The sequence below is a fragment of the Colias croceus genome, chromosome 28 (genome assembly GCF_905220415.1).
Source record: "Colias croceus chromosome 28, ilColCroc2.1".
Lineage (NCBI taxonomy): Eukaryota > Metazoa > Arthropoda > Insecta > Lepidoptera > Pieridae > Colias > Colias croceus.
The window spans coordinates 3108071-3130870 of record NC_059564.1 but is presented as its reverse complement, the minus strand read 5'-3'; the positions used below and the strand labels follow the sequence as shown (position 1 = coordinate 3130870).

The 22800-nt window shown below is 33.0% G+C and overlaps 2 protein-coding genes and 1 non-coding gene across 6 annotated transcripts in view; 1 reads left to right on the top strand and 2 right to left on the bottom strand.

Moving 5' to 3' along the window:
- LOC123704015 (LIM and SH3 domain protein Lasp) overlaps window positions 1-19925 on the bottom strand; it is a 28696-nt gene extending 8771 nt beyond the window's left edge. For all 4 annotated transcript variants that reach the window (XM_045652258.1, XM_045652259.1, XM_045652260.1 and 1 more), the window contains exons 1-2: window positions 19695-19925; window positions 3729-3823 (exon numbers count right to left, since the gene is read on the bottom strand). In XM_045652258.1, coding sequence (XP_045508214.1) covers window positions 3729-3823; window positions 19695-19763 — 164 coding nt within the window. In that variant the 5' untranslated portion in view covers window positions 19764-19925. The remainder of the gene's footprint in view (window positions 1-3728; window positions 3824-19694) is intronic.
- Trnav-uac lies at window positions 15999-16071 on the top strand. Its single transcript has one exon. It is a non-coding gene; the product is annotated as a tRNA-Val (tRNA).
- A 406-nt stretch (window positions 19926-20331) lies between the features above and the next one.
- LOC123704056 (putative leucine-rich repeat-containing protein DDB_G0290503) lies at window positions 20332-22649 on the bottom strand. The gene is made up of 4 exons (XM_045652315.1): window positions 22411-22649; window positions 21583-22209; window positions 21241-21459; window positions 20332-21152 (listed from the first exon to the last, which is right to left on the bottom strand). The coding sequence occupies exons 1-4, from the start codon at window positions 22606-22608 to the stop codon at window positions 20361-20363; spliced, it is 1836 nt and encodes a 611-aa protein (XP_045508271.1). The 5' UTR covers window positions 22609-22649; the 3' UTR covers window positions 20332-20360.
- Between the last annotated feature and the right edge of the window lie 151 nt (window positions 22650-22800).

The following is a 22800-nucleotide window of genomic DNA, read 5'->3' as shown; positions in this document are numbered from 1 at the left end:
TATAGTACATAGTACTTCTTTTCGACGTTAAAGATCTGACGAGCGGAAGAGGCAGGGCGGGGCCGCTCCTTAACATAGAAAACCCACGGATAACGCATTATTAGAGCTGATCGACTGACCGATTTTTCAGTGTATTCTTGTAATACTTTTGGTTTTAAGAGGTATATGTTAGATAAGTAAATGCATTCATAGGATTATCATCCATTTTTAAGTTCTTTAAGTTAATCTGTGTTTATCACAATTTATTAATAAATATTGAGAGAATATAACAGTTATCAGTAGACATTGAGACTTTTTCGCTTGGCTTACTCGTTCTCGACGGTTTTGTAAAAAACTTAATTTATTAGAAAACGTAATTTATTAGTATTGATGATATATTCGAATCTCAGCTCGTGATCGATTTATTTCTATTCTTTAAAAATTTATATTTCCAATTTAGTTCAGTGATAATTCAAGTTTAATTTTTAGAGATTTGTTTATGTTTTTTTTAGTACCTAGTGCATAGAAAACAGCTGTATCAACTTATTCATTCACAATAATATTTGCTCAAAACACCATATACAACATAAACATAGCAATTAACCGTCTAGTTGGTGAGAAAGTGGATAAAAAGTAACAGTAAAAGTGTGCAAAATTGTTGGCTTTCATTTGACGCTTCAGTGACGTTATGCGTTCAGTGATTGATCGGATTGTGGCATGAGAGAAGATATAAAGCTGAAGAATTTGTTTGTTTGAAATTTGAATGCGCTAAACTTAGGAACTAGTTACTGGACCGATTTGAAAATTTTTTTCGGTGTTAGATAGCCCATTTATCGAGGAAGGCTATAGGCTATATATCATCATGCTCAGACCAACAGGAGCCGAGCAATGCAGGTTAAACGGCGTGGCACATCTAGTTTACTACAATGACCTGCAGTTTTTGCCACTGTCACATACATTGTATTATTTATATACAGTTAGCGTACGTGTTATAACGAAACTGTCACGTACAAATATATCATAAAATTCACTATCTAAGACGTGCTTGGCTAACAAAGAGTTTTGTAATTTCACTTTTAAAGACCTACGACCTTATTTTCTATAGGTATTTGTTGTATTTGTATTTTGAAATAATAATATGTGAAATTTGTATATTGTAAAATATTTTCTAACATTAACAGTTGCCCCCTATTGGTCTTAGCGTGATAGCGTGATAGCGCCTATGCCCTATAGCCTACCTCTAGAACTTTTCAAATCGGACCAGTATTTCCTGAGATTAGCGCGTTCAAACAAACAAAATTTTCGGCTTTATAATATTAAAAATATAGTATAGATGACATCAAAATGAATGAAACCATCTTTCTTCTATCAAAATAAGCAGCCGACTGCTGAGGATATGAAATAGATTTCTATTTCCATTTTAAGCTTTATTTAATTTGATATTAAAGCCTACACATTTATAGCTATTTTATAGTTCCAAACTGGTGTAATATCCATCGTCCGATGGGACGGATGTCCGACAAGACCGGAGAGAAATCAAGCATTAGTTGCTCAGCAATTCGCGAGAGACAGTAAACTATTTCTGGTATTTCATTTATTGTTAACTAGCTCTCCACCCGCGGCTTCGCCCGCGTTTGCAAAGAAAAACCCGCATAGTTCCCGTTCCCGTGTTATTTCCGGGATATAAGCTATCCTATGTGCTAATTCAAGCTACCCTCTATATGTGTGCTAAATTTCATTGTAATCGGTTCAATAGCATTTGCGTGAAAGAGTAACAAACATACATACACATACATCCAACCTCACAAACTTTCGCATTTATAATATTAGTAGGATTGTTATCAATTATTAATAACTCAGCCCCCGGAATCACAGACACAATAGAAAATCTATTGTGTCGTGGACCGATCGGGCCGCTGCACGCGCTGGGGGCTCGATGGGTTAAAGCTGGCTTAACATATAGGACTACTGATATAATATGTATTTCATACCGAACAGTGATGAAATGTAAAAATAATGGGTAGGTATTATATGATCTTCTGTTGTCAATGAGAGGATGTTTATCGTTATTTTAAACCAAAACAACAGAACGGATTTGGCTGAGGTATGCATACTTATGTATGTTCAACAATAATAAATCAAATAAGTTTTTAGACCAAATTATAATTACCCCATTATTAAAGACCGTGTTTTGAGGTTTTTCCTAATTTATTTATATTCAATGTAAGCTTTATGTATAACTATAAATCATCATTTGCAAAGTCGGTTAACAATGGTTAACGAGTGTGTTATGTAAGAACTTTCGTTTTTACCGTAGCGTGTATACTGTATACGTACCATTGAGCGTTAACTAAATGGTTTTCTTACACGATCTATTTCTTATGTACAAACTAATATTATAAAGATGAAGAGTTTGTTTGTTTGTTTGAACGCGCGAAACTCAGGAAGTGTGGGCTCGAATTGAAAAATTATTTCGATGTTAGATAGCCGATTTATCGAGGAACGCTATAGGCTATATCTATACATATAATAAATCTGTAGAAGGGTCAATTCTGTACATTGAAAATATTGAAAAAATAAATAGCAGGGGGTGTTACTGGATCGATACCAAACCCAAATATGTGATTTAAAAAATTTTTGTCTGTCTGTCTGTCTGTCTGTCTGTGAAGGCATCACGTGAAAACTAACGGTTCGATTTCGATGAAACTTGGTATAATTATACCTTATTATCCTGGGCGTAAAATAGGATACTTTTTATCCTGGAAAAATACGTAGAAAAAAATTAATCTTAATTTTTCAGTTTTATCCATAGACGTTGTTCTGTAGAACCGCGAACACACGTTGTGTATTATTATAGGCCTAGCCGTATTTGGGTCCAATAGATATTTATAAGATGTCATTGTCAGAGTTACTCAAAATGGAGAAATAAGGCATCCACGCGAAGACCGACATCCGCGCGGACGGAGTCGCGGGCGGAAGCTAGTTATATAATATATCCTCAGTCCTCACGCTAAGACCAATAGGAGCGGATGCGGGTAAAACCGCGGGGCACAGCTTTATAGTATTTGTAAGTGTAAAGTTAAATTATATTTGGTAGTCATATGGTTTATCCAATAAGAGAATTCTTATGGATTCCTTCACGTGTTGGTTGTGAACTTTGAACTTGGATAGTTAAGCTTTTTATGTGTATTGTGTAGATTATTATTTTAGGAATGGTAAGATATTGATTTCTTTATGGACAGATATACATTATTTTCTAATATTTATTTGTAGGATTTAGTAGAGTATAATTAAAAATTATATGTATAAAATTGGTATGTGGACCGGGTAATACATATTGCCTTATGACAAATGCTCCTATTTATTGGTTACTATAAGCATAACGCAGTCATCTAGGTACTGAAAATCATTAGCAAAAGAATTTTAAAGGAAACAATTATGCATAAACTATCTATACAATAGACCGATTATGAGTTATTTCATTTTAGTAAGACTTCTTTCCATACTCTTCCATATATGTACCTATAACTAGCTTTCCGCCCGCGGCTTCGCTCTAAGTATATGTGCGCTAAATTTCATTGTAATAGGTTCAGTAGTATTTGCGTGAAAGAGTAACAAACATACATACATACACATACGCATCCATCCTCACAAACTTTCCCCTTTTCTAATATTAGTAGGAAGTAGGGTAGTAGGATAGGATTAATAGGACAATCAACTCTATAATCAAAATAGAAGTAAGTACTTACGCTTCGCAGTAAGGCTGTTTCCCGTAACCTTTGTACGTCCTCATGTTGAGCGTCATCCCGCACTCCTGACATTTGAAACAGCCTTTGTGCCACACCTGGAAATAACATATTTAAGATATATAAATTATAGAGAGGAATAATTTAAGTTTGCAGTATGTACCATCTAAATGTGACAAATGAGTCTTCTTATGGGCTCTATTCACAATACCTACGTATACAGGGTATACCAATAGTGGGACACTTTTCTTCTCTGGCTTCGCGCAGTCGGCATATACCGCTGCTCTAACGTGAGCATTTTGTCTATGAAAACATAATCTTGAACGATAGGTCACGTGCTGGTAGCAAATTTGGGCGGGTTGCTTGTTATGGGTGTAACACATAGAGTTTTACGAATTCATCAATTTGAAAAAAAAAATGCGTCTGGAATTTTATAAGTATTTTTTACGTACTCAGCGTACGCAAAACTATAACCTCCTTTGAGCTTAGTATACCAACAGTGGGACACTCTATAAAGAAAGTAAAAGTTTTAATTTATCCTGTCCGTTTAAAGTGGATCAAAGTTCGGAAGGAAAAAAGATCGAGTGGGTTACACACAAACATACATGCGAAGCGTGTTTATAATACATAAATCTAAAATTTATTCAAAAAAACTTAATTACGTACGTTTATATATCTCATGTAAATTTCAAAATGAATCGCATCATTGCATGTGTTAAAAAGTATTTGAATGCAACATTATGCAACTTTTTCGTCAGTTATAATGTAACTACTAAGAATTTGACATCAATACCTGCTTATAACAAGGTATTATCACAATTATTATTGGATTACTTGTTGTATCCAATAATTGTGAGACTGAAAGAATGTACAAAATTAATAACTCTGAACCGAGATATGAAAATTTAAGACGTCTAACTTAGAAAAGGTTAGCCCAAAAATTCTATTTAACCCAATCCCAACATAATTTTACTTAGCTTTACTGTAGCAAAACCTAAAAATTGAGTTCAAGACTATAATAATTAGATCGGAGTATATTCAAGATAGCAATCAGCTCAGAGGCGTAGCTTCCACCATATCAATGAAACGGGGCCCCTAAACCCAACTATTTTTTGCAAAACAATTTATTCATTTATTTTAACAAAAAGGTTGACGAATGTTTCTTATTTAAAGTGTTTGTAAATCATGCGCCAGCTGCAGCGCTTTAAAGATAAGCTCATGAAATTAAAGTATTGTGATTTTTACACCATTTTCGTATTTGTTATTGATGCTCGGGGGGCCCACAAAAAATGTTGATAACTACAGAGCCCCCTACATTACTGTGCTAGCTTTTAGACCGTTATTTGGTTTACTTTAATATATTACCAAATTGCTAATTTATTAAAACTCAATAAATGTAAATTTCGATAACTTTGTGTAGTAATTAATCTTTTGGGGCCAAACATGTTTTATACAGGGCCCCCTTAAATCACGCTACGTCACTGTTAGCTCTTAGCTCGTTATCAGATAACTTCGATAACCTATGTAGTATGTGTACTAATGAATAATGTGCCATGATAAGATTAGATGGAGGCTGTATAAAATCACATATTTCATACACAAAGGTGAAGTAAGATTATGTTATTAGATTTTCCTAAAGATAGTAGTTACATCATATGATTATGTCAGCGATAAAAAACGTTTTAGATTACTAAAATTATATTTATAAATATATATTTCTTAGGTTGATTAGTTACGAGCAAAAACAAAGAACGAATCAATAAACACAGGTAACTAATTCAGATATGTTTGAAAGCAGCAATTATAATTGGAAGATAAATAATGCTGGTGTTCCACAGGGTTTCGCGGAAGAATTCTAACCAATACCCGCGGCCCCATCATTAAAGCGGCTCGACGGAACACAGTGGGGTTTAGTCGGTAAGAATCCGACATAACCCACGGCTCCTTCACCGGGGGCCGTGGGTATCTTTGGAAGATTTCCCCACTATAAAAAAAAATGGTGTTCCACAGGGTGCAGTATTGAGCCCTCTACTTTTTCATATTTTCATAATAATTTATGCTGTAATACTACATATACAGAGATATTCTATCAATTTCCCAATTTTATCAACCATGCACGATTTTTACGAAATACAAACGTTAGTAACTTCCCGGAAAATTGAGTGTACATCAACAAAAATATTGTAACAGTAGCATTCTTAAAACTAAAATTGATATCGATTACATTGCATAAATAACTTATTTGCATAAATAAATTATTTACAATTTAATTTCAATTCAAGAACTTATTTGCTTTACTTTAGTTCGTTATTAAAATTAACTAAAATAATATAACAATACCATCTGAATCCTCCGTTTCGCCCATTAGATGAAAGTGTTCTATCATATTATGCTTATGTCCTTACGATCTTACAGTATGCAATCACTACATAGTATAAAACAAAGTCGCTTTCTCTGTTCCTATGTCCCTTTGTATGCTTAAGGACGCTATAACGTATTTTTACAAAAACACGCTGTTTTTCGGTACCATTTTAACTTAAAGCAATTACACGTGAGAACATAGTAATATCTTAATTTAAAGATAATATATTCAGCTCTACGTTCATCTTATAAAAATTGTACGACGTCATACAAAATTGTCGCTGAAATACGTTTTTTCCATCACAATAAACGCATAAAATGCAAAAAAATGGGGTCTAAACCGGTACCATTTTAGGAAAATTAAGAGCCTAATCTATCTTCTTAACTATATCTTATTGAGGGATATATAGTCCTTTATATATGGTGTAATTTTTATGAATCTAAATCAAAATTTTATTTCAATAATGAGCTAAATTAAAAATACTTGTCGATTTCTTCATACATTTTGTTCTCGCGGTTCGTCAGACCGCGCTCAGAAGCGCTCTTGGAAGGACGGGTGTATCGCTCCTCGTGCCAAAAATAAAAACGAAATAAAAAAGATTATTGTGCGTGCACTGTCTTTTTCGTGATTTGAAATATTTGATACTTTATATGAGTAAAGTTCTGTATAAGTTTCATATTCCAATTATTTGTAATTTAAAATTATGTTTTTAAAATTACCTTGCCTGAGATCCTCTTTTTTATGGGTTGTTGAATAGATTGGTGGGGTAAAACAATTCAAGATGGCGTCGACGAAAATTTGGCTTTTTTTCGTGATGGGTGTCATTTTCATAGTTTTTGGGGTAGCTATTACCGAATATGAGGTCAAAACTGAAATCCAAGATGGCGCCGACGAAAATTTTACATCTTTTCGTCATAGGTGTCATTTTCATGGTTTTTGGGGTAGCTATTAACGAATATGAGGTCAAAACTATAATCCAAGATGGCGCCGACAAAAATTTTACATCTTTTCGTCATGGGTGTCATTTTCATGGTTTTTGGGGTAGCTATTAACCAATATGAGGTCAAAACTGAAATCCAAGATGGCGCCGACGAAAATTTTACATCTTTTCGTCATGGGTGTCATTTTCATGGTTTTTGGGGTAGCTATTAACGAATATGAGGTCAAAACTATAATCCAAGATGGCGCCGACGAAAATTTTACATCTTTTCGTCATAGGTGTCATTTTCATGGTTTTTGGGGTAGCTATTAACGAATATGAGGTCAAAACTATAATCCAAGATGGCGCCGACAAAAATTTTACATCTTTTCGTCATGGGTGTCATTTTCATGGTTTTTGGGGTAGCTATTAACCAATATGAGGTCAAAACTGAAATCCAAGATGGCGCCGACGAAAATTTTACATCTTTTCGTCATGGGTGTCATTTTCATGGTTTTTGGGGTAGCTATTAACGAATATGAGGTCAACACTATAATCCAAGATGGCGCCGACAAACATTTTACATCTTTTCGTCATGGGTGTCATTTTCATGGTTTTTGGGGTAGCTATTAACCAATTTGAAGTCAAAACTAAAATCCAAGATGGCGCCGACGAAAAATTTGACATCTTTTCATCATGGGTGTCATTTTCATGGTTTTTGGGATAGCTATTAACGAATATGAGGTCAAAACTATAATCCAAGATGGCGCTGACGAAAATTTGACATTTTTCGTGATGGGTGTCATTTTCATGGTTTTTGGGGTAGCTATTAACGAATATGAGGTCAAAACTAAAATCCAAGATGGTCGTCGAATTTCAAGATGGCGTCATGGTAATACTGTCGCGTTATGGAGCAAGGCGGCGATTTTGGTATCTATGAATCTCGCCCAAGAAGTTTCACTCCTGACACGTTTTCTCGGCACACACGTTCTTTTTTATTTTATTCTCTTTGTTTAAATGTTTTAGATAAACTTTTTTTTAAATAAAGTTTAGCGAATATATTTAAAGTTAATAATATCTGTCAGAATATTAACATTATTGCCACAGAGTTGCGTTTTATATTAAATTTCTAAATATGCATTTCAATGTTCTTTAAAATTGTTTTTTTTTTAAGACTTTCTACAAAACTGTGGTTGTTAACGTTTTTGTTATTTTATTTAAGTTTACTTTAAAGGAGTAAGAAAAATATACCTAATTATCGACGGTTACATTGGGGATTTGGTAATAGCTGTCTCAAAAACTTTGAAAATGACACCCATGCCGAAAAGATGTAAAGTTTCGTCGACACCATCTTCGATTTTAGTTTTGACCTCATGTTGGTTAATAGCTACCCCAAAAACCATGAAAATGACACCAGTGTCGAAAAGATGTAAAATTTTCGTCGGCGCCATCTTGGATTTTAGTTTTGACCTCATATTGGTTAATAGATACCCCAATAACCATGAAAATGACACCCATGACGAAAATATGTAAAATTTTCGTCGGCGCCATCTTGGATTTTAGTTTTGACCTCATATTGGTTAATAGCTACCCCAATAACCATGAAAATGACATCCATGAAGAAAATATATAAAATTTTTGTCGGCGCCATCTTGGATTTTAGTTTTGACCTCATATTCGTTAATAGTTACCCCAATAACCATAAAAATGACACCCATGAAAAAAATATATAAAATTTTTGTCGGCGCCATCTTGGATTTTAGTTTTGACCTCATATTGGTTAATAGCTACCCCAAAAACCATGAAAATGACACCCGTGACGAAATGATGTCAAATTGTCGTCGGCGCCATTTTGGATTTTAGATTTGACCTCATATTGATTAATAGCGACTCCAACTCCTTGAAAATGACACCCATGACGAAAAGATTTCAAATTTTCGTCGGCGCCATCTTGGATTTTAGTTTTGACCTCATATTGGTTAATAGCTACCCAAAAAACCACCCACATTTGCAAATGTGTTTGCTACTTAGGAAAAGTTCAGATTTAAAGATATAGGTAATGTGAATGTGTGGTAACGAATTTAATTTATTTCATTCCGACTGTTTCTCGAAATAACATACATTTACTAAGAATTGCATACAATGCCGGGTTTAATATATTGCCGGTAACATAATATTATGTATGATAATAATTCTTAAAAAAGTATTTTATACATTTCTTAAAAAGCTTCGATATTGTCTCAGGATATTGTATACAATAATACAATTCATATTCAAATTGTTGTAAAATAGTCACACTTTTTTAAGTTGGTTGAATACACTAAAATACTTATAAGGATCGTACCTACTAATAATAGTAACAAAATGAATTTTTAAAGTTCCCAGTAATCTTCTGGAATCAATTTCAATAAAAATATAAAAATAATAATAATATCAAGTATGAAGATGGTCTATAAAATGGAATGCGCTATGTTTACGTCTTTTACGTGAGCGTGATGTTCCCGCGAACCACGTGGCGACGTTAGATACCTAAATTTGAGTAACGCAGATTTGTGACAGCGTCCTTAAATCTTTAAAACTACGCAACGGATTTTGAAGCGGTTTTTTTCAACAGATAGAGTGATTCAAGGGGAAGGTTTTAGTATATAATTTATTAGGTTTTAGACAAAGCGGGCGAAGCCGCGGGCGGTAGGCTAGTAACAAATAAATTTGCAATTACCACAGCTTTCTTTGCGTTTCTGAAAAACTTTTGGTCTCTGCACTTAATCTTAATTTGGTTTATCCGTTTAGGTACAAACACGAACATTTCAAACTACCCGTCTTTCTTGACCTTAGTGACAAAACAGGTCAATTCTTTAAGGTCTAAAAACAAACATATTTCATAATATTTCAAGTATATAAATATAATTGAGCAACTAAGTCAGCGATAAAGCATGTCCTTTTACAGACTTTACTGAATCTAGGTCACCAGTGTTATTATTAACTCACGCATCTGTTGTACTAAATATTGCTTATTCATCCACACTAATAATATAAAGAGGAAACATTTGGTTTTGTATGTTTGTAATGGTTTAACTCCAAAACTGTTTAAGGGTTTTTTATAAGTCTTTCAATCAATAGACGATGTAGTTACATACATTGACGTTCTATGAACAGCTGTTCAATAAATGGTAACAAAAGGTTATTAATTTAACTCAAACTCAAACATTTTATTTATTAAATTAGACTTCTTTTAGAAGTACTTTTGAATCGTCATAACATATTTTAACATTTACCACCGATTCGAAAAGCAGTATCTATGGAGAAGAACTGGCAAGAAACTCCATAATTGCTCTTTTAAAATCATGTCAGTATTACATTTTAATTTTACATAGGTAATATGTAACTACATACCTAATCTATACTAATATTATAAAGCTGATGAGTTTGTTTGAACACGCTAATCTCAGGAACTACTGGTCTGATTTGCAAAATTCTTTCGGTGTTAGATAGCCCATTTATCGAGGAAGGCTATATATCATTACGCTAAGACCATGCAGGAGCGGAACCATGCGGGTGAAACCGCGAAGTGCAGCTGTTAAATATAGTTTAAATATGCACATAGGTATAATATGCCGATTCTTATAAACTTATTAAAACTTAATCAAATAATCAATACTATTAATAATAAATTAACCGACATTACCCCAATATAAGGGGTTTTTACAGTAATTAATGTTCAAATAGGTTAATATGAATTTAATTTATTTACCTTAAATTTTATATCCGTGATAGAGTCAGCTCTTTATAGGTACCTAAGGATGTACATTATGTTAATAAAATATTATTTGTACTGCATGTAGGTTATTCCATTTTCCTTAAAAAATCTAAATACAAATAAGAATATGTATTTTGTAGACATATAGTTAGGTAAATGATACATCTGTTTTATTGAAATTTTTAAACAGCTACTTTACGATACAATTTAATAAAAAATACAAATTTCCTATAAAATATTTCAACCAAAACTAGACCAATTCGCGTCTCAAATTACTACCTAAATAAATTAGCGTATCCTTAATCCTATTACAATACGTACAATCGAGATAATTCAAAGATAAGAATAATTATCATACGTCTAATTACTTGGAATTTAGACCAACTTCTCTCTGACCAAATTTCCCTTAGAGTTAGAGCCAGCGCGCACGAGCAACTTTGTTTCCGCAACTATTTTGTCTCTCCTATCAATTTTTAGAGCTAGCGCGCACGAGCAACTTTGTCTCCGCAACTATTTTGTCTCCGCAACTATTTTGTCTCTCCAGCCATGGGCTAGTATGAAAGTGCGCGTACGTAGCGACGCAACTCCCGGGAGACTTTTTTGTCCGCGGGTTCGGAGACAAGCCCGCGACGCAACTGTCGCCCTATCTATTGGTTTCAATGCAAGTGCGCGCACGGCGACAAAAATGTTGCCTGTCGGCGGCCGCCGGCCAGTTGCCGCGTAACCGGCGTAGCGATAATACGTATTTATGTCAACGTATTTATTCTCGTACACAGTAGTTTTAACCGACTTCAAAAAAAGGAGGAGGTTATCAATTCGGCCGGTATATTTTTTTTATGTATGTACACCGATTACTCCGAGGTTTCTGAACCGATTTACGAGACTCTTTTTTTGTTTGATGCAGAATGGTGTGGGATTGGTCCCATAAAATTTATTCGGATAAGCCCAGTAGTTTTTATTTTGTGAGCATTTTAGTCTGATCTCGATGACTTAATTGAAATGTAGCAAGTAACTTTGATTCATTTCCAGGTAACCGATTGAACTGAAATTTTGTATACATATGTAAATTGGATAGCGATGAAACATTATCATGACATAGAGCTGATTTGATGATGGAATCGGAAGGTGGCCATAGGAACTTAGTAATATATTGACTCAACTTTATCGAGTTTGGGCTCGTTTGATTCGTGTTGAAAAATACACTAAAAAGTATTAAATAAAAATAACTTCTTTAAAAACAACCGACTTCAAAAACGGAAAAGTAAAAAATAAAAAAGATTGATATTGATATTATTAATTACTAAAAAAATTTTTTTGGAAATGTTCTCAATTTTAAAAACATTGTATGGAATTTCCCCAATGTCAGTCTCTCACTCCATAATGGGTGCACCCAATATTGCCTTTTTCGCTGCCGTCTTCGGTTTCTAAGGACAAGAGCACAGACCACAACCGTCTCTTCGAAATCCATGTTGATAAATGCAGAAAATTTTAAAGAAAAAGTTGCGTTGCTGTCGCTTTCATGTGCGCATCGTTCAAAACTTTGCGAGGAGACAGCGACAGAGACAAAATAGTTGCCGGGCAACTAAGTTGCTCGTGCGCGCCCGCTCTTATGGGGAGTTGCGTCGCTACGTGCGCGCACTTTCATACTAGCCCATGGGTGGGAGAGACAAAATAGTTGCGGAGACAAAATAGTTGCGGAGACAAAGTTGCTCGTGCGCGCTGGCTCTTAGCGCGCAAGAGCAACTTTAGTCTCCGCAACTATTTTGTCTCTCCCATCAACTCTATGAGGAGTTGCGTCGCTACGTGCGCGCACTTTCTTACTAGCCCATAGAGTTGATGGGAGAGACAAAATAGTTGCGGAGACAAAAGTTGCTCTTGCGCGCTAGCTCTTACTCTAAACTTTCAATTTTCACACGTACTATGCGATTTTACTTAGAATAGGATCGACCTAGCGCCATGTTGTGACGTCATAGCTGTTAATTCAAACCAATTAATAATCGTTACTAGGTATATAAAATTATTAAGACGAAACAATTGTGTTATTGCATGTATGTTTTTATTGAAATGTTATCACACGAAATCGAATGCTAAGTACATATGTACCGAGTACATACTAACTATAACAAGATTCATAAAAATATACGTAGGTACATAATATTCACATCTAAAAGTACAAGCTCCTTTCGGAAAGTCGTTATTGTATAAATCTTTCAAGGAAAAACATTAATATTACCTAAGTCTCATACTGCTTACAAATCTCAACCATAATCATGCGTAGTCGAATAGACAACCCAACGATCCTCAGTCGTATTTAATAAGGGTTTAAAAAACATTATACATATTTATATAATTAAGAAAACGATTCATAAAAAACCCGATAACTATAACCCAATGACAGATAATCCAACATAAATTGTGCAGATCAATTAAACAGTGCGATTAACGGACCTTGAAAGAAACAATGGTTCAAGTCAATGACACTGGCTGATAATGTAGGTTAGGTCGGCTACAATCATGGGAATACTTTTTGTCGTTAATTATTATTCCATTCCGTTGCACTTTTTGCCTCTGTATAAAATTACTCTGTACTTAGGGATTGTTTTTTTATTTCCTGTGAAGTTAGCTAGGCAAAGGCCCTCTTATTGACGTAATTCATAAATTTTCTAAGTTTATCGAGTGTCGGTTATTTTATGCTTAAACAAAATACAATATTGAACGATGGAATTTGTATAACTGATATAAATACCTCTTTCATATAAAAACAAGAAATATGTTGAAATACGCTGTCTCATCTATTCGAAAATCGTCCATTGAGTTCAACCTACACTCAATAAACTATATTTTTATACCCCAAAAATAGTTTTTACTATTTCCCAGTAACTTAACATCTGAGAACATTGAGTAAACCGAAGCGACCCAAATCGACATTAGGTGGTCGTAAAACGAATTATGCGATTCTGTATGGTTTTGGAGCTTTGTGAAACTTTTGTTGAACTAATGTTACGACATACCTATTGTATGGTATGTATAGGGTCATTGCGCCTGTTCGCGTCCACATAGTGTAGTTGGAAAGTTTGAAGGAGAAAATAAAAATGTTTCAGAACAAATTTCAACGCAAAATTTATGTAACATGTTCGTTACATAGTCTATTTTAAGATTTACTTTCATTTGTGTTGGAAATATCATGTGGTTTTTATTTATCTAGACAAATAGCAGAATTAGGCGTTTTACCCAGTTCGCGTCCAAAAATTCCAGTTTGCGTCCACCCGTGGACCAGTTCGCGTCCACCAGCTTAGAAAAGGAATTAAGAGTGTATTGGGTGATATTTTATCAGATAAATGCAAATAAAAATTAGATTTTAATAAATTATTTATTTACAAATATAGTTAGTTATTTAATAAAAACCGGCCAAATACGAGTGGGACTCGCACACTGAGGGTTCCGTATTATCCTGTTTTTTTCTTATGTTTTAACTGTAAATGATTATTTTTTCAATGTTTCCCTTATTTGTGCCCTTATTTATAAGACGTTGCTTCGTACCAAACTTCAAGTGGCTGTATTCACGTTAAGTACCCTATAGGTTTTGATTCCCTTGCAAATGTCGAAATTAGCGAAAATTTTCAGCATAAACGGCTGTATCTTTTGATTGCTTTGGCTTCTAAGTTTGATTTTTTCACTGCTTCAAGGAACCGTAGATTTGAGTATTCAATATAAATTTCAGCTTTATACCTCCACGCGTTACTGAGAAAAAGGGTTTTGACAGAAAGACAGACCAGCAGACGGACATACAGACGGACGGATATCAAAGTAAAAAATAGCATAAAAATTTGCTAATTTGAATGTGGTCTTAGTCAAAAATTTACAATCTATTTTAAATTACATATTTTAACAAACAATTCATTGCTACGTAATGGAAAACAATGTGGACGCAATATGTTCTATTGTTATGCACTAAGGGTTATAGTTTGCGCCCACCGTGGACGCAAAATGGAAGTTGTACAAATTCGGTGTAGTAATTCGCGTCCACCTTATTTTTGCTATTAATTGTAAAAGAAATAAGTTGATTTATAATCCATACTATTCCATGTTTTGTTAGCAAAGTAAAGAAACAGTTACATATTCAAAAATTCACATTTATCAATAAGATACTTACCGTCAAGCGCGACGCTGCGCCCTATTCTTTTTCTCAAAATCCCGCGCGTTTTAGCTCTCTCGTTTAATAGCCAAAATTAAATAATTTTTTTTAATAGGATAGGCGGTCCGCAGGCATATTTTGAATATGTGTGCATGTCTCTTATACATTGAGGTATTATCGAAAATTTTTCTTATTACAATTTTACTTAAAGTATACTTATTTTCGTGAATTTTCTAAAATATGTCCGCAAAATGGACGCGAATAGGCAGGTGGACGCGAACAGGCGCAATTACCCTACTTCTTTTATAGCTTATCTGTACCCGTAAATTCGTCTGCGATGTTATGAAATGTATAAGAGAATTGTATTGAATCGATAGGTCTTTAAAATAATTTTCAAAATGTGTCCATATTAGCGGTTATTAATTATTATGTAAAAATATTAGCTGAGATGAAAAAAAAAAATATTTATATGGTTTAGGTACCTATGGAGGTGTTTTTCAATTGCTTTAATTTGTACATACCTAAATGGTATGTAATTAAAATTGCGAAGAAAATAATACTGATAAGCACATTTTAATCGAAAAAGAAGAAGATCAATATTATTAGTTTATTTAACAATTGAGAAAATAGTAAGTAAGTACATTCATTCGTGTCATAGCAGCAATTCTCAGGCTATTTATAGAATAAAAGAAAACGTTTAGCACGTAAGATCGCTAATATAAGAATGTAACTTGTACAAGGAAAAATGTAACATACAATTTTACTTTTTAATTTTGCTTTTAATTGTGTGCATTAGGCATAAATTTCGTGTGAATTAAAAAGTAAAATTGTAGGTACTAACTTTTATTATTTAAACGCTAATGTAGAATATGTTAGAAATTTAACAACCTAACCCATTCTTTGTAATTAAATATGAGATTTGAGGCTTTTTTTTTATAGATAGAGTATTGGATCTAGAGTGATTCAAGAGGAAGGTTTTAGTGGGTATATAATTTTTTAGGTTTTAGACAATCAATCCTCAAATCAATTTCTCTGTCTCATTATATTTATGTAGGGTCGTAAGAAAGTACGATGTCCGAAATTCGACTCCACGTATACCGGGTTCCGTGGTGTAGTGGTTATCACATCTGCTTTACACGCAGAAGGCCGCCAGTTCGATCCTGGCCGGAATCATATCTTTTGTTATTTTTTATTTTTACGTTATATATAAAGTGATTTTTTAATTTATTTCTATTACTATCTGAATTCTGAAATTTATAATTTTTTTTTAAGAAAAATATTTATTTCCAAATTGCTGCCAAAAAGAAGAAAAGAAATTTGATGAAGTTTAAATAAGCAATTGAATAGAAATATTTTTTATAATAATTTAATTTTAGATATTCATTTCATAAATATCAAAACAGGTTGAAATATATATTTTGCTCACAGATTTAGAAAAGAAGTTTGTACTTATGTATATTTTATGCAGATTTATATTATAATTTATGTTTTTATTTTAACCTAACACTGAAGTGTGTGACCAAATTTAAAACTATAACCTGTAATGTATATTTAGAACCAACCAGCCATAGGAATGTAACAAAAAATGTAATAAGATATTGTTGTAATAAGCCTCGAAATTATACCATTGCAAAATTAGAATTATCAACTACACAAACTATAATGATTAGAAAATTTTAAACAGAAGAGAATGTCTAGATTGCTAAGTCTTTAAAGAAGACAAATTGAATTTTCAAACAAGAAACATATAATATTATATCTACTGCATGATCAAACAATCACTAAAATACTCCAGGAAAATATTTTTACCACACAAAATCGTACACAATACGCAGAGCATTAGACAATTGCTATTTCCTCATTAGATACCTAATTGGCCTACAAAATCCCTATTCGCAACATCTATAGATGAATTAGTCATACAGTTCTAGCATATTGCATCACTAATAACTATTATAAACCTGAAGAGTTTGTTTGTTTGAATGCGCTAATCTAAGGAACTACTGGTCAGATTTGAAAACTTCTTTCGGTGTTAGATAGCCCATTTATCGAGGAAGTCTACATAGAATTTTTTGAGTGAAATGTAAAGTTTTAAAATATAACAAATGTATGTCACTTCATATGCATCAATTGTTGTATGGATAAGGCTTATGTGTCCTTAAATAATTCACCATGATAAGGACCGGTTATGTCATATTACATGTCATCATAATTTGATTTCTAGGCCATGGTAGTTTCATAATTTATCCTTCATTGGTTTGAAGTGTTAAATATAGGATGATGATTATAACATTTCTGTACAGTTGTTTACTCTGCCCTTTTTAGAGTACAGTACCCAAAGGGTAAAACATGACCCTATTATTAAGGCTCTGCTGTATGTCTGTCTGTCTCCAAGCTGATATGTATCTCATAAGCCGTGATAGCTAGAAAGCTGAAATTTTCACAAATGACGTATTTCTGTGACCGCTATAACAAGAAATACAAAAAATTATAAAAAAATTAAATATAAATGAGGCTCACTACGGAACCCTACGTGCACGAGTCCGACTCGCACTTGGCGGGTTTTTAACAGAATTTTAATTATAATTAAGTTTTTAATAATTGTAATAATAAAGTGTTATGATTCTTCTAGTTTCACATAATATAGTATACCTCCAAATGAAGGCGAAACATATCAATGGCTGCATTTACGATGCAAAAAAAACACATTTTCACTTTCACTGTATATAATAGTTCTTTCAATGTATAAATTTCCATCCAATTTAGCATCAATCATGTGTAATCATATAACGATTAATGAATAAATATAGACTTAAATAGACTTACAGGTTTTATGCATATGTAGGGTTTCAATGATATATTTTTATCAAAATATAGGTTTAACTATCTGTGCTCCGAGGTTTCACCCGCATTGCTCCGCTCCTGTTGGTCTTAGCGTGATGAGATATTATAGCCCATAGCCTTCCTCGATAAATGGGCTATCTAACACCGAAAGAATTTCCCAAAGCGGACCAGTAGTTCCTGACATTAGCGTGTTTAAACAAACAAACTCTTCAGCTTTATAATATTAGTAAAGATATTTATACCTGCTGTTCTTTCTGAATTTGCGTTTCTTCAAGAAAATTATATAATAGACATAAAATTGGGTTGAAACTGGTTAATCTGATATTGATTATCACTCTTTTGAATGTCAAGGTCATTTCCTGATATTGTAGCCATCATTTTAAATATTAGATAGTTACATTTTTTTTTTTATTATATTGTGAATGTGAAGTGAATAATTTAAGATACATATATGGATACTTTTGCAACATTTTTTTGTTTATATGGTAGGTACATAATATAATAGTGTATTTGGGGACGTTCAAGTATTTCGTTATGCAATTTGGCGGGAGGGGGGGTCTTGTAAAACGTTACAATGTGTTACTGGGGTACAAAATAAATATTACAGTGCATTACAAGGGTGGAGTGGGAGTCAAAAATCTTCAAAAATTGCTTTATGTAATACTTGAACGCCCCATTAGCTGGTGTTTTAATATTTATTTGAAAGAATGCAGACATTTAACATCATCTTATGAAGTCAGTAAGCTTGTTATCCTATAGATATTAAGTTCTGATTAACTGTAAGGTAATTTGCAATTAAATGATTCAATGTCTAAATCAGATGTATGAGTAACAATGTTACAGTAATTTTCTAACAGGAAAACTAAAGTGAATATTGGGCATTCCTTTCTATAAATAAATTTTAATAATCAATTTCAATATTATACATGTAAAAAACCGGCCAAGTGGGAGTCATACTCGCGCACAAATGGTTCTGTACTATGGGGAACCCCCTTAGTATTTTTTTTTAGTATTTGTTGATATAGCGGCAACGGAAATACATCATTTGTGAAAAATTTTAGCTTTCTAGCCATCACAGTTTATGAGATTCAGCCAGGAGACAGACAACAAGTCTTGTTTTACTCTTTCGGTATGGAACCCTAAAATCTAAAGGTATTTAAAATTTATCAGAAAAATTACTTTTATGTAATTTGTCTAGAGTAATATCAAAATTGAGCCAGTATCACTTCTATGATCTATAAGACTATTAAATTCAGCCAATAAAATATCTACACCACTCAAATTTTGTTGTAATTATAATTTAGATCAAATTGCAATAAATTACTCTTTTTTCTTAAATAAATTATTATCTTATCAAAGTCAATAATATTTTAAAGTAAATAATTTTTTTCTTATCTCTGATTAGATAGAACACCTTCCATCGAGTTAGCGTGTGTTATAAATAACTTTTTTTATATCGTGAAAGAAGTTTTAGTGTAGGCGAAAACACACACCCCTGCTGTAACTGCAGCATGTACAGGCTGTGGCTCTTAGCACGATCCGTCGACAACGACCTTAATTCTGCGTTCCTTGACTAACCTGGAGATCCAACTGCAAAGTTTCAGGGAGCCCGCACAGAAATTCAAATTTCGAATTACTAAACTTTTTCGTCATTGAACTAGGTATGGCATAACTGCATTCAGCCGAGACATCGGGACAATACATTCAATATGTTGTAACAAGGTCGGTTGTATTTTTGCCTAATAAAGAGTATACGGGATAAGTTATAAGGTAATAAATTGACCTCACAATATCAGCATTAATTTATATAATTTCATGAGTCACCCGTCCGGTTTAATTCGGACCGCCCAAATGTAAATGCGTTCATGATAACACACAAGAAAATAATATTCTCGCAATAAAACAAGTGTCGTGTCGCGTTTAATACTTTCCATAGGAATGTGAAAGATTACCTTGTCCAAACAGTTCAATTCCTCTGTAGGATAAACTGTTTTTTCGCACCTTGCACAAGTTTTATTCATCTTGACGTTTTTAAAACACAAATCACTTGAAATTTGTTAACTTTAAAAAATCGCAAACGATAAACAAAAAGTTTCACAAAACTTTTGGCACTGCACTGTATTTAACAAAAACACTCATGAGCACGATTTCAATAGCATCCCCGAACGCGCATGCCAAAGAATGACAAATGGCGGCGGTATCGAATCATTATTACCTGTATTGAAAAATATTTTATAGTAGAAACTTGGTAGGATAGTTTATGGCAACATTGCTGTCAAAAACAAGCACAGAGTACCTATATATTATACATAAATATTACAAGTTTTGAAATTATTTTTATAATCAACCGTTTGAGTCGTGTTTAAGTCAAAATATAATATTTGTAGTATTGTTTTTTGTAAAATCTATAATATAAAAATGAATCGCAAAATGTGTTGGTAAGCGCATAACTCGAGAACGGCTGAACCGATTTCGATAATTCTTTTTTTATTATATTCCTAGAAGTACGACGATTGTTTTTATGTAGAGTCTAGAGAAAACGTAAATATGTACCACGGGCGGACCGCTAGTTGTTTATAAAAATAATTATCCATATCATAAGAAGATTTTAATAATAATTAAGACATACATTGGCATTTATCTGTTTTCAAAACCGCTAAAGCTTCATTAAACAATTGTTTAGAAGTTTGTATCATATCCGTTAAATGATTATAATCATCGTGCTTTTCTTCTTCAATCATTTTTAATTTGTCCTCCATAATTTTTAATTTTTCCTCCGCGAGTTCTAATTTATATTTGAGCTCGTCTTTGTCAAGAATATCGTAAGCTTCACTTTGAGGTGTTTCCGAGGATGTTGTCTCACTCGGTTTCACAGCGATAGCTGCTATAGAAGATTGTTTCTTACTTAAAGACGCAGCATGTGCAAAAGAATCAATCATTTGATCCTTTACTAGCGCAGTTTTTGATGTCCGAGAACCTCTCCTCGATTCCCTTAAATTCTTAATTTCTTCTTCAAGCATTGACAGTTTCCTTTCCAGTTTTCTTTTCTTCTCTTTAGTTTTTCTATGCAATGTATCAAGCTCTTCCCATTTGTGCCTTTCTGTATCTAGCCTTTCATTTAATTTTACAACTAAATCAGACAACTTCTTTATTTCGTTGTCTGTAGCTGTTTTCATGGGAGTAAAGAATACGCTTTGTAAGGAACATTCCTCGTATCTAAGCAATTGAGCTCTTAGTTCCTCAATTTTTGTGGCCTTTTCAGAAGCTTGCTCGCGTAAAGCATCAATTTTAGCGTCAGTATTTTTTATAAGCTTCTGATATTCGGCAATTTCGCTGTGCATTTTGTTCATTTTCACCGTGTTTTCTTTTAAAATTTCTTGATAATACAATTCAAGGCTTTTGATTTGATTCTGAAAAGAATTTTAAATAAAAATGGTGAACAAAAACTACATAGAGTTCTTTGAAATAAAACTGTAAATGTGGTAAATAAACACTAACCCGTTGTTCATTTATAAGAAGATCATCGTGGTTACTTTTTTCAACAAGGGTTTGCATTTTTTGTCTTATTAGTGTAGCATCGCATTCAAGATTTCTAATCCTACATTTTGCTCCATCTAATTTTTTCTTCAGCTCGCAATTGTCCGCTTTTAACGATTCCAAACCAGCCATTGCTCTGTCTATTTCTTTCTTCCTTTTCGCCTCTATTTCCCGTATAATCTTGAATGTGTTAATATAATAATTAGTAAATTATATTTATGTGTAAAAGTATTATTAGCTTATGACTAGATTCGCAAGTCGTGAAGTAATTTTCAACGGTCATAGAAAAATTATTTAACTTACCTGTGCTTGATCATGTTTTTTAATCTCAATAAGATCTTTTTGTTTTCCATTTAATTTTTCTTCCAATACATTAATTCTAGATTGCAATAAAACGATTTGTTGGGCTCTACCCTTCCATCCCGCTAATTCATTTTGCAGATCTTTAATACTCGTAAATTTGTCTCCTAGTTCTTGTTGTAGTATTTTAGTCGCTATCAGTATATCATTTTTCAGTTCAAGATTTCTGTTTTTGCTATCGTATAACTTTTTATTCACAACAGCAAGTTTATTATTCAACTCTTTCAGTTCATCAGGATTCGCATCAATGGGTTCTTCTTTACAAAGACAGCTATCTAGTTTAGCATTTTCTTTATTTATAATATCTAACTGTACAAGTTTTCTCTCCAATGTGGAATTCTTAGTTTTATAGCTTTCAACTTCGGCTACTAGATGTCGATTTTGTTTACATAGTTCTGCTATTTTTGCACTAATAATACCCGCTGACTTTGAAGATATCGCCGGCCCGGAACCGGATATGATATCACGTATGCGTTGATTAAGATCAGAAATTGTTCTGTTTAGTTGTTTTATTTCTTCATCTTTAGTGAAGACGCATTTACGTAATTCATTGTTTTCCCCAGTCATTACCTTGAGAATCAGAATGAAATTAAAGTCTGAGATATACTAATGCCAATTTCGTTATTTTAAAAATATTTCTTACTACTTTGTGTTGCTTTGGCTTATGAGAATTGAAAATAGCATCAATAACAGTCTTTATTGTTCTACATTTAAGCATGTTCCATAATATTATAATAAGTTGATAATCTGAATACCTATTTAATAAGTTACCTTCAGTTGTTCAATTAGATGTGCATTAAGTTCCGGTGGATATAAAATATCATCAGGATCCGGTTTATCCAGTCCAGCCAACATTTTAAGTTTCATTTCATCAGTTTCATCAATTTTGGCTGCCATTTCCGCTATTTTCTCATTCTTTATATTTATTTTAGATGTTTCTTTCCCAGTTGAACCAAGTTTTTTATCCATTGTATTTATCGCATGACAATAATTATAAAAATAGGTCCACATTTACATGATTTGTCAAACTCATGAGACTAATTCATTCTATATTCGAATATTAAAAGATTAAAATATGAGTTATTATATTTATGCTTTGAATTTACCTGTGAATTTACCTTCCCGAATGGTTCAATTATATTTCAATACAGTTTAAACAAT

Bases quoted from the DNA above. Each gene is read 5' to 3' on its own strand.
- LOC123704056 (XM_045652315.1), bottom strand. From the start codon at position 22,608: ATGGATAAAAAACTTGGTTCAACTGGGAAAGAAACATCTAAAATAAAT. The intron at 22,210-22,410 runs GTAACTTATTAA...CTGATTCTCAAG, and splicing joins ATCTAATTGAACAACTGAAG to GTAATGACTGGGGAAAACAA. The intron at 21,460-21,582 runs GTAAGTTAAATA...AACACATTCAAG, and splicing joins AAAAACATGATCAAGCACAG to ATTATACGGGAAATAGAGGC.